General features: G+C 41.1%; 1 protein-coding gene across 1 annotated transcript in view; it reads left to right on the plus strand.

Moving 5' to 3' along the window:
- Positions 1-10509, plus strand: part of pdxka (pyridoxal (pyridoxine, vitamin B6) kinase a) — a 28272-nt gene extending 17763 nt beyond the window's left edge. The window contains exons 9-11 of the mRNA XM_063006318.1: positions 3847-3983; positions 6161-6227; positions 9464-10509. Coding sequence (XP_062862388.1) covers positions 3847-3983; positions 6161-6227; positions 9464-9576 — 317 coding nt within the window. The 3' untranslated portion in view covers positions 9577-10509. The remainder of the gene's footprint in view (positions 1-3846; positions 3984-6160; positions 6228-9463) is intronic.
- Positions 10510-12437: the final 1928 nt, after the last annotated feature.

The raw sequence follows: 12437 nt of genomic DNA on the forward strand, positions 1-12437 counted from the left end.
AAAAAAGTGCGGAAACTTTTTGAAGAACCCTAGTACTAGTTTCTTTCTTGGCCATGAGTCACGTCAGTATCATGTTCCACAGTAAACGGCGGTTAGGGCAGTTGGAACAACCGGGTGTTGTTACAATACATCAGGTAATGTTTTGTGTAATACACACTACTGCATGTGTATTAGCTGCATACTTGCTTACTTGCAAGCAGCTTATAACCATTAACTGTCTGATAAACAGTGAAAGCTCTGTGCTGTCTGCTGTTTGTTTAGAGTTGATTTCTGTGCCCCAGTTCTGCTCATATGACCACCAGAATGAATGATGCTAATTAAGCACCACAAATAAAATACGTCTTTGTCTGAAAAATGACCACATTTCAGTTTTATTCACTTCAGGCTACATGTTTAATCATGCTGTAATTCTAGTAGTTTGGCCTGAATGGAAACAAATGCAGATTAAATGTTAAATAGATTAAACGGTTCAGTTCAGTGGTTAATCAAAATATTTATTTATTCACCAAGTAGGAAGTGAACAAGGAATCTACGTAGTTTAGATCTAATAAAATTATATAGAACATACACTGATCAGCCATAACATTAAAACCACCTCCTTGTTTCTACACACACATTTTATCAGCTCCACTTACCATATAGAAGCACTTTGTAGTTCTACAATTACTGACTGTAGCCCAGTTGTTTCTCTGCATGCTTTGTTAGCCCCTTTTCATGCTGTTCATCAATGGTCGGGACCCCCACAGAGCAGGTATTATTTAGGTGGTGGATGATTCTCAGCACTGCAGTGACACTGACATGGTGGTGGTGTGTTAGTGTGTGTTGTGCTGGTATGAGTGGATCAGACACATTTTTTTTTTACATTTTTTCAGCATTTAGCAGACGCCTTTATCCAAAGCGACTTACAGAACAATTACAGTATACAGTCTGAGCAATTGAGGGTTAAGGGCCTTGCTCAAGGACCCAACAGCAGCAACCTGGCAATGGTGGGGCTTGAACCAGCAACCTTCTGATCACTGGGCCAGTATCTTAACCACTAGGCTACAGCTGGCCCGACACAGCAGCGCTGCTGGAGTTTTTTGAGAATAGTCCACCAATCAAAAATATCCAGCCAACAGCGCCCCGTGGGCGGCGTCCCGTGACCACTGATGAAGGTCTAGAAGATGACCGACTCGGAACAGCAGCAATAGATGAGCGATCGTCTCTGACTTTACATTTACAAGGTGGACCGACTAGGTAGGAGCGTCTAATAGAGTGGACAGTGAGCGGACACGGTATTTAAAAACTCCAGCAGTGCTGCTGTGTCTGATCCACTCATACCAGCACAACACACACTGACACACCACCACCATGTCCGTGTCACTGCACGGCCTTAAAAACCAGCAGTAATACTTTACAATCGATAGTAAATGTCACTGGGAGCCGATGAAGGGAAGCCAGGACTGGTGTTATTGAACCACGTTTCCTTCTGCTAGATGGGCTGCTGCACTTTGGACCGATTACAACCGACGAAGAGACGTTTGGTCTATGCCCACGTACAAAGAGTTACAGTAGCCGTGTCCCCATGACGCTTTAAATAGATTTAATTAGATGTGAAATTAAGTTATTAAAATCTGCTAGTCTGGACCGGGTTTCAAAGCAGTTGCTACGGCTCTGGGACTCTGGGAACAGTTGGAACGGATGTGAACATCAACTGAACATCAATAGAATTGCAGGCTTTACTTACTCCACTTACTCCACTTAAAGTCAATGTTCGTTAACGTTACCTTACAAAGACAGACGAGCTTATTTATAATACATGAAGCATGACATTAATAACAAGCCTTTCTTTTTACAGCTGTTTGTACTGGGAGTGTCAAAAACATGTGAACTCCATCATTTAGGATGGTGGCCACATACTTCAGGCCAGATTGTGACATGAAACTGAATATCTGTGTTTGTGTATTTACTGCTTTTTGTTTGTATTCGCTTTACTGTCTGTAATGTGCTTGTTAATTATTGTTTTTACATTTAATCCGTGTAAATAAATCTCAGACTTGAGCTGTTAATATTCATGCAGTTAATGTTCCATTGTAAATTAAAATGGAAATGATGTTTGTCCAGCATAAACACTGGAACAGAGAACTGGTTAATGTTTGAACAGCTGCTGATGGCAAACGTTCAAGGTGATTAAACTTTAAACTGGACAGGTGAAGCCGGTTATAATGTAAACAAACCATTTGTACAGATAGTTAGATACGAGGATGCTTTGCAAGGCTGTTTTTCACAGAAATATACACAGCTGAGTCACATTATGATCACTTTCTACATTTGACGCACAGGGCGTGTAACTCATGAAGGTCATGGTTCGTGAGCTGGCCTGGTGGGTATGTAAGGTGCGAGATGTACGCAGATCCCTCTTGCTGTCATGGGTATGACGAATGGTGGCAGTAATTCTGGAACTGTGCGGTTTGTGAACTGTTCGATGCTGTTGTGGTGAAAGTGGCACCATTTAAAATAAGCGATGTGGAAACTGCGGTGCGCCACAAGCTGTTGATGTGAGAGGTAAACGTTGGCTATGAAGGTGCACAGGGACACTCGGACACGCTACAGTGGAGCAGCTCATCGCCAAAATGAACCAGGGGGCTACCAGGCGTGTGCCTATGACAACAGTTCAGCAAAAAAAAAGAGAACAAACACCCTGCAACCACTGCTGGAAGAACACAAGCTGAGGAACGTTTTTGTGGTCGATTTGGGTATGAATCCATGACTAATCCATGAATCCATGTTTTCCGTGGGGCAGATCTTCCAGCAAGACGATTCGGCATGTGACACGGCTTGAAATGCCTGACATTGGTTGGAAGAGCATGACTAAGACTTCCAAGTACTACTCTGTCCCCCTAATTCCCCAGATTTAACCCAGTGAGCATTGTGGCACCATCTCAACCATCGTGTTTCCTCTATGGATCCTCCCCCAGGCACCGTCCATCAGCTGTGGGATGCACTGCAGTCAGCATTGCTCCAGATACCTGTGACGACCTACCAGGACCTTACTGAGACACTCCCAGGCTGTGTTACTAGCTGGTGGTCATAATAATGTGACTTGACTGTGTATTTTAGCTTTATAAATGATGTTGTAGGGTTTAAACCATTTAATAATTCAGTACCACTTCTGCTCAGCTTAAGAGTTTGAGAGTTCACGTACACTATATGGCCAAAAATATCAGGACACCTTAGAATGAGCCTGTTCGACACCTGGTTGCAAAACCATGGGCATTAACGTGGTAGCACTACCAGGCTCTTTTGGGAAGGCTTGTGGGATTTTATGTCTGTTCAGTCAGGCACCAATGTTAAATATAAAGGTCTTGTTCACAATTAACATGCCAAATCATCTGAATGGTTTTCAACAGTGTGAAAGGTCAAGGCTCTGAATAGTCTCCTCACACCAGACTTTGTACACAGCTCGCTTTGTAAACAGGGGAACAGTGAAGCGACCTTTCCCAAACCGTTGTTCCGTATTTGGAGGCATATCATTTTCTTTACATACCTGATTTTATACATATGATAAGAATGGGTGTGTTATATCTGAATATCTAAACTATTGTCCTTATAGTGAATATGAATCATAGTCACAATGTGCATTTCTGTGTCTGATTTATCTTCTTCCTGTAAACTAATTTAACACACCAGCTGTACAGAAGTGTTGTGTGAAACATCCTTAATAGGAACTCAACAGGATGAGGCAAAAAAAAAGCTGGGAAAAACTGCAGAGGTTGTAATGTGTTAGAGACCTGTTTAATAAACGTTTAAATAAAGACCAGGTTTAATTTTAATGCTTGCTGTTCCGTCTGTGCTGTTGTGTTTCAGTGAAAGCCGACGGCGCTACAGAAAAGCAGCGTATCAGAATGGACATCCCTAAAGTAGATGCGGTGTTTGTGGGGACAGGAGACCTGTTCGCTGCCCTGCTACTAGCATGGACGCACCATCATCTGCACGATCTCAAGGTACGTCTTGTTTACACATGACGCAAAGTCATTTATCCATCCAAAGGAGGCATCGTAGGACCACAACATTGTCGTGACATGGTGGTGTGTGTTGTTCTGGTGTGAGGGTATCGGGTGCAGCAGTGTTGTTGGTAATTAAATACTGTTTTCTGATGACAGAATGCGATGCTATACCCGGTCATGACAGCACCATGTTATTTGTTCACCTGGTTCCTGTGGAAAGTTCCCACACATTTTTTAGTCATACCCTAATATAACCACACAGTCTTACCATCATTCTGGAAAGTGTTGCAGACAACAAATTTGGAATTAATTCATCTGTTTTTTTTACTTGTCTTTAAACCTCCTAATATTTATGGTTTGTCCTGTTTTTAACCCTTTAATGGTCTGCTCAATTATTTGGTTGATCTTACTTTAAGTCTAAATACTAGAGTAAAAATTAAGGAGAATGAAGCTAACCCAATCCAGCGTGTGTTTTTACCGCTGCACCACCCAAGCTTTATTTAAATAATCTTGTTTGGGCTGTATCTACTGCTTGGTTGACTCGGTAGATGACGCTGTGGTTAAAAGAAAACAGCCTTTCTAACCTTTGTCAACTTGAAGCTGGAGCTGAAAAATCATCCATAAAAAGTTCATCTATTTTTGTAAACATCTCAGCTGTTTGTTGGGCGGCATGGTGGCCTCTCAGCAAGAAGGTCCTGGGTTCGATCCTCAGGTAGGGCGGTCTGGGTCCGTGTAGAGTTTGCATGTTCTCCCCATGTCTGCGTGGGTTTCCTCCGAATGCTCCGGGTTCCTCACGGTCCAAAGACGTGCAAGTGAGGTGAACTGGAGATACAAAATTGTCCATGACTGTTCGATATTAACTTGTAACCTGATGAACCTTGTGTAATGAGTAACTACCGTTCCTGTCGTGAATGTAACCGAAGTGTAAATCATGATGTTAAATCCTAATAAACAAACAAACAAACAAACAGCTGTTTGTTAGAGGAGAGAACATTATTTTCTTGGTGAGACCATTAAAGGGTTAAATGCAGTCATCAACAGAAATTCACAGTGTTTTACTGTCATGCTGTTTTTTCCATAAGGAAGTTACCATCAGCTGTTCTATGTAAATATGTCCGTCAGTACAATTTGCCTCATTTATACTTCTGCTGATAGTTCTGTTTTACTTTGTATTGTCAATGTCATGGCGGAAATACTCTTATCTCTCACGCCAGACTATTAAACTGACACAGAACCCTCATCGAATACTCCAGACGCTGGGTTCAGTTACAAGGGGAAAAAAGGCTCCAAGCTTGTTAGAACACCTAGCTGTAGGGATGTAACGATACTCTCTACCCATAATGTTATAGATTAACAATACTGGGTTCATGATATGAAGTTTCCTTTTATTATTTCTCTTTTATAAAATACTGTATTTGTGTAGGGCTGCCGCGATTGGTCGACCTAGTCGATGACAATATTTAAGTCGATGTATTGTTTTTAAAACTGTTTATAAATGATCCTTTTTAAATTCTACAACGTTTCCATTCATATAAGCGTTCATATGATTCCCTCAGCACTAGTTGACCTACGTCGTATTTGGTCCAGTCACTGGTTGGCGGCATTAAGCGCCGTCTTAAAAACTGCCGTCTGCAGCAGTAAGACGCCGATTGTAGAGCTTTTAAAGAAAAGCTCAAAGTTTTCCAAGACCCAAATCATCCAAAGTTTGGGAATTCTTAAAACTGGCACAAAACTAAAATGTGGTTTGTACACTGCAGAGCTTTGATGGTACCACAGCAGCACCAGCATAATGCTGCACGTCTACATTGTTTCATTAAGCTTCTTAATCACGGAGATCTTGGAATACCGTATTTCTTGGCGAGTTCAGTTAGGACGCATTCACACGCGGTTGCCGTGGCGATCAAAGCGGACGTGTGGGTCCTGACCATTGAAGAACAGCATGAAAGGGGGCTAACAAAGCATGCAGAGAAACAGATGGAGTACAGTCAGTAATTGTAGAACTACAAAGTGCTTCTATATGGTAAGTGGAGCTGATAAAATGGACAGTGAGTGTAGAAACAGGGAGGTGGTTTTAATGTTATGGTTGATCGGTGTATGTCAGTGTGGATCAGGTTTAGGAGGAGATTAAGCTTTGCCTTTAATAATGACAACACTGACTATTGTGGGATTTACAGACAGCCTGTGAGAAGACTGTGTCTGTGATGCAGCATGTCATTAAGAAGACCATCACCTACGCCATGGGTAAGAACATTACAGTAATTTACAAAAGCTGCAGACACTGAGCGCCTTTTGATTAGTGTTTTTGCTTTTTAAGGTGCATTCTTAAATTAGTAATTAAAATGCTTTTTAGTTTTGCTAGGCATTGCAATCGAAACGTTCTTCAGAATCTGCATAACTTTAGTATTTGTAGTAAAACTGCTTCTTTATTAGGAGCTCAGATATAAAGTGTGTTTTATTTTAATCAACACATTTCATTAAGCTTTCTAACTTTTGTTCAAAACGTATGTTGTCAACACAAATAAAAGTGTGAAGGATGGCACAGCGGGATATTCCTCTAGCACACGAGAGCCGAGATTCGAATCTCGGCTCTGCTACCGGACGGCTGGGCGCCATCTAGCGGGCACAATTGCCAGTGCCTGCAGCAGATAAAATTGGCCACCGAGTCTGCTGGATGGGAAAAGACCAGATTGAATGGGTGGGGTCTTTAAATGCTGTGTAGCAGACCGAAGTGCCTCATGTGCAAATCCACCAAGGCACAGGTGAAAAGGAGGGGTTTGAGGACTGCGCACGAGTGGGAGGGGGGTGTGCAGTAAGCAGATTTACCCTCCTCGAACGCAATCGGGGAGAAAACGCATGAATAAGTAGAAAGGAAAAAGTGTGAAGGTAAGCGTGTGGGTGGCACTCGGTGTAAATGAGTTGTCGGCAGGTTCAGACTCGGAGAGGCTTCTGCTTTATTATAAAATTAGAGTCAATTATAAAGCTAAATTATAAAGCATTAAATTCATTATTCGTAAAAAAGTATCCGGTCAACCTGTAAGTGTTAGACTGAGTAAGCGACCCCTGCAGACTCTGACATTTGGTTGAATTTCGTGAGTATTTGCTAATTCCTGGAGGGATCTTTGTGCTGCAACTGCACTTCTTTTTACAGTTGGTTTCACTCCATGATGCTGAGCATTGCAGGTTCATTGACACCCCAGAGACGCCCTACAGACTCACACTGCTTACATTTGCAGTATGAAGGTGCTGATCTGTTAAGAAAAACAAGTTATCCTGCTAAAACTGCACAGACGTGTTATGAGTGTATCTGGAATGATGTTATCTTTGAGTCCTATATTCATGTAAAGTGCGTTACAAATTAAATGTATTATTATTATTATTATTACTAGGTACTTTCCATTTATTGCAAATTAAGTTCCTCTGATTCACTCATGGACTTAATAAAAGCTTCAATAATCTTTTGGTTTATGAGATTGAAATATTCTGACATAACAGCATAGCATAGTTTGTATGCAGATATAGAGACAGAGACAAGAAGACAGACCTGATTAGTATAACGGGTCGATTACTTCCCCCCGCTTCCACTTGTGGATACGCTGTAGTCCCAACGAGACTGCAAATCCCAGGAGCTGTGTGCTAATCAACACATCAAATCTGTGCAATCAAGCACCAGCACAAAGCGGAGCCATTTTTAATAAAAGTAGGCGGCCGGTGCTATTTCAGGCTTTCTTTAAAAGCATTTTGAATTGTCGGTGCGTCTTCACTACATCAAGGCTTCTGCTTTATTCTAATCTGATTCCAGAGAATAGGTTCACTTCCCTGATTCTACTTCTTTATTATTTTTGTTGAGGTAGATTTGAGAGAGAGAAACAACTATGAGCCAGTTCACTGGTGGATTGAGTAGCTGGAGCGCTGACCACAGACGCACCTGACACTCCTTTTCCCCGCAAACAGAATCGATTCCTTGACTCCTTCGTGTCCTTTTGATTCTTAACCCCTTTTTCCATTTTGGCCTGTCGGGCAGTTTGTTCTCTTTTGCTTATTTGGCTTCTGTTCCGATCCTGCACTTGGGTCCAGAATCAGCTCAGTGGTGGTTTGAACCCATGCATCCTCACCACCTTATTACAGTAAGACAAGCAGAGAGATACTTAAAGAGTCAGAAAGAAAAACAGATCGATAGACAAATGGAGGGCGACCAAAAACAGAAGCAGACAGACCGATACCTTTAAAGTATTTTGGATTGTCGGTGCGTCTTCACTATATCAGGCTCCCTTTTTGGTCTAATCTAATTCCAGAGAATCGGTTCACTTCCCCAATTCTTTCTTTTTTTTTTTGTTTAGGTAGATTTGAGAGAGAAGCAACAGTGATTCAGTGCATTGGTGGATTGAGTAGCTGGTGCGCTGACCACGATTGCACCTAGTGCTCTCTCTCCTCAGCTCTTTCTTTTTTTAGAATCTCCACAAACAGAATCGATTCCTTGACTCCTTTTGATTCTTCACCCCCTTTTTCCATTTTGGTCCGTCAGACAGTTTGTCTTCTTTTGCTATTTGGTTTCTGTTTTGCTGTGAAAGATTGAAAGAGAAGATTTGGGGCTGTGACCGAGTCAGTGTGTTGGTGGATTGAGTAGCTGGTGCACTGACCATGGTTGCAGTTCCATCTAGTGCTCTCTTTTTGTAGCTTAAGTTTTTGTTCTGCGAATCCCTGCAAACTCAGATGATTTCTTGTCTCTCTTATGGAAATATTACATTTTATGCTTAATATAGCCTGAATATTAGACTAATGCTGTTTGTGCATTAAATCCTTAGTCATGTGGTTGCTTGAGATGTGTCTGGGAGTCTAAAGTACAGACATGTCTTGTTAAGCTGTTGTTAACATGTCTTGTTAAGCTGTTGTAATGTTGTAAGCAGATAAGAAACAACAGTGAGCACAGAATGAAGGTTCCAAAGTCCAAATATGATGTGACTAGAGCAGTATAAAAGGAGGTCCACAGTTCTGTTCTTTGTTCTTCAGCTATTCCACTGCTGCAAAAACCCACAATCGTGCCAATAAATTCTCCAGTCCGGTCAACTCTGATACTTTTTTTTTTTTTTTTTTTTTTTTTTGTTATCTGACCTTATTTTTCCATGATGTCTCATGATGCGGCAGTTTCATTTTTAGCCCTTTTTTATTATTTTGGCCTTTCAGACAGCCAAACAGCCATTTGTCCTCTTTTGCTTTTTGCTTCTGTTTCGCTCTTGCACTTGGGTCCAGAATCAGCTCAGTAGTGGTAAGACAAGTAAGACGAGCAGACAGATACTCAAAAAGAGCCCGAAAGGAAGACAAATATAGACAAATGAAGAGAAACGAAAAACAGAAGCAGATAACCAGGATGTGCAAACAAGGAATGTCATATACAAACACTTTGCTCTTTGTTCATGTCCACCATTTCTCTCCTGTTTTTTTTTTTTTTTTTTTTTTTTTTTTTTTTTTTTTTATAACAGAGGCGGCTGGTACCGAGAGGAGGCCGAGTCCTGCCGAGTTGGAGCTCAGGATGGTTCAGAGTAAAGCGGACATCGAGGATCCGGCCATAATCATGGAGGCTGTGCTTTTGTAGGATCTCACCTCCGTCCTCTTTAACACAAGGTTCAGCGGACTAGAACGTACCATCGTGTAGGTTAGGTATCTCTAACGAATATCTAATATCCAGGTACACGTGGGCCATCCAAATACTAACCGAACATTACCTGAAGCCGTGTTAGGTCATGTTATTGTTCAATATCCAGACTGTACGAGGATCTGAATCCGTTTTAATGTTTTATCTGAGGAATGAAAGTGCATTCGGATGATTTGTTTTGGGTACTGTGTTAATAAGGCACTTTGATTAACACCACTCACTGTCATACTATAATATATGCACTGTACTGTACACAGACTGAAATAGAAAGCTGTAATCATTATGTGTATCAGTATTAATTTTAGATTTTGTAATTTAAGTGTTGAAAATACACAAGCTGTTTGAATTCTGCAATGCACAGAAATGAGTTTGTTAGACCCGTTGCTTACAGATGTATAAAATCAGTTATATAAAATTAATCACAAGCCTCTAACATCCTGGAAACAGTTTGAGGAAGCTCCAGAATGCCGGTTAATAAAGACATGTGTGATCAGTTTGGTGTGGAGGAATTCCAATGGCCTGCGATTATTAAACACGATTGATTGCGAGTCTGGGATTCTCGTCCACCGTCAGTGCCGTTGACTGAAGGGCTCGTATTCCCACAGATGCACTCCGAAGTATTATAGAAAGCCTTGCCAGCAGGACAGAGGAGACTGTTTTAGCTGCAAATGGCAGGAAAACCATATCTTAGGACACAGATGTTCTGTGTTAAGTGGCTGTGGCAATGTGGAAATCTTTCTGTTTAAACCACATTTCGACGGTTTGCTGGTTACAATATGGTGAGCATGTCACAACCAGTGGGCGTCACTCTTTGTGTAGAATTTCTTTTGTTTGTTTTTAAACAAGATCTGAATTAAATTTAGTCAAACACAAGACTTTGGCTAATTTTTAGTGTAGGTGCATAATGACTTTTAAATGGTCACACATGGATAGAAAAAAAGGGATTGGGTGTCCAAAAACACTACCCCTCCACATACTTCACATACTATACACTCCCTTTGCATTCCAAACCATAGTATGCATGAACAGCCTCAGGTTTTCCCAAGCATCCTACTTAAAAAAGTAAGTAACCAGCTCGACCTCTTCTTTAATAATACAGCGTAAATGCAAGCAGTTTTAACTAACATAATTAATATACTGCATATGATACATTCAGAGAATAAAACAATGGTGCAAAAGTACGTGTGGGTTTAGAAAAACAGTTCCAGGCTTCAGTTTGGGTGGAACTGATCAAAACAAAACAGAAAAGATAATGAAACAATAGACGGTGAGAACAATAACACTCTTGGTTTTGTGCTCTTGCCATGTTATGATGAATTTCAGTGATTTTCAACTATTAAGGCAGAGAAAATGGACAATTGCGGAAAACACAATATTGTATTTCACCATCATGCATTATCGTAGCTTATTAATCCTTTTTTATATAATGTACAGAGGAACCTCGATTTAACGGACTAAAAGGGGGGAGCACTGGTCCATAAAATGTGATTGTCCGAAACAGCAGGGTTTTTTTCCGGGGGGTGCAAAAATATACGAAAACACATCACTTAGGTCCACAAAAGTGCTGAACATGCACATATGATCAACATTAACATGAACAACGTAAATAGAAATGTAAATATGAAATGTAAAACCTCACTCTCACTCACTGTGCTGGAGCCTATCCCAGCTTTTCAATGGGCGCAAGGCACACAGTAACACCCTGGACGGGGCGCCAGTCCATCGCAGGGCAGACACACACACACACACACACATTCACCTATAGGGTACTTTTGTCTCCAATTAACCTGACTGCATGTTTTTGGACTGTGGGAGGAAACCCACACAGACACGGGGAGAACATGCAAACTCTGCACAGAAAGGACCCGGGCCGCCCCGCCTGGGGCGGGAACCCAGGACCTTCTTGCTGTGAGGCGACAGTGCTACCCACCGAGCCACCGTAATGTAAAACCTGTAAATCAGGGGTGTCAAACTCATTTTCACCGAGGGCCACATCAGCATTATGTTGGCCCTCAAAGGGCCGATTGTAACGTATCCTGCTGTGATTGCAGTCTGTTGTTTTTCTTGGAGGCTGAATTCTGCATTTATATTGTCCTACTTTACCACAGACACGGCCTCATAACACAAGAGACGCACCGGTTTCTCTTCCTGAAGCACAAACTTAAAGCACATTAAATTTCCTCCTTCTAATTAATTTTCTTACTTATCTTCTTGTACATTTTGGGATTATGTGTAAATACTTCTGAACATCATCTACTGGCGGGATGTGTCACTTTGCAGGTCACAAAATCAGCATGCATTTTGAGAGATGCAGTTAATGTAGGATTTTACAGTGTATTTTAAGACAATCATTCTGCCCTCACTAATAGTTTATCCCCCTTTCTCAGCTAGACAGACAGACAGACAGCTCTCTTCAGAATACAGTCGGTTTATTTGCTTCCCAGCTGTGTGATACACTGCACCAGAATGAAGTAAAAATACAAACAATAAAAACAATAAAGAACTTAATACAGTACAAGCACACAGCTGTAGTCAAGTGTTACATCTGGTACAATATAAGATTTAACCAAACGTAAAATAGTGCTAACGAGTTAGCATTTTGTGTAAAGATACTAATTGCTATAGTAACGGTAACAATTGTATTTAATTACGGTAAATTTGTAACTAAAACGCTGTGATATACTCACTAAACATTTACTAACCACTGAGAATATAAACGTCACTACTTACAGCTTTGGTAATATTCTGCAAGATAATTATTTATATTTATTATTATTGTTTACATTACTACCCGCGTTCTT

The sequence above is a fragment of the Trichomycterus rosablanca genome, chromosome 12, assembly GCF_030014385.1.
Source record: "Trichomycterus rosablanca isolate fTriRos1 chromosome 12, fTriRos1.hap1, whole genome shotgun sequence".
Lineage (NCBI taxonomy): Eukaryota > Metazoa > Chordata > Actinopteri > Siluriformes > Trichomycteridae > Trichomycterus > Trichomycterus rosablanca.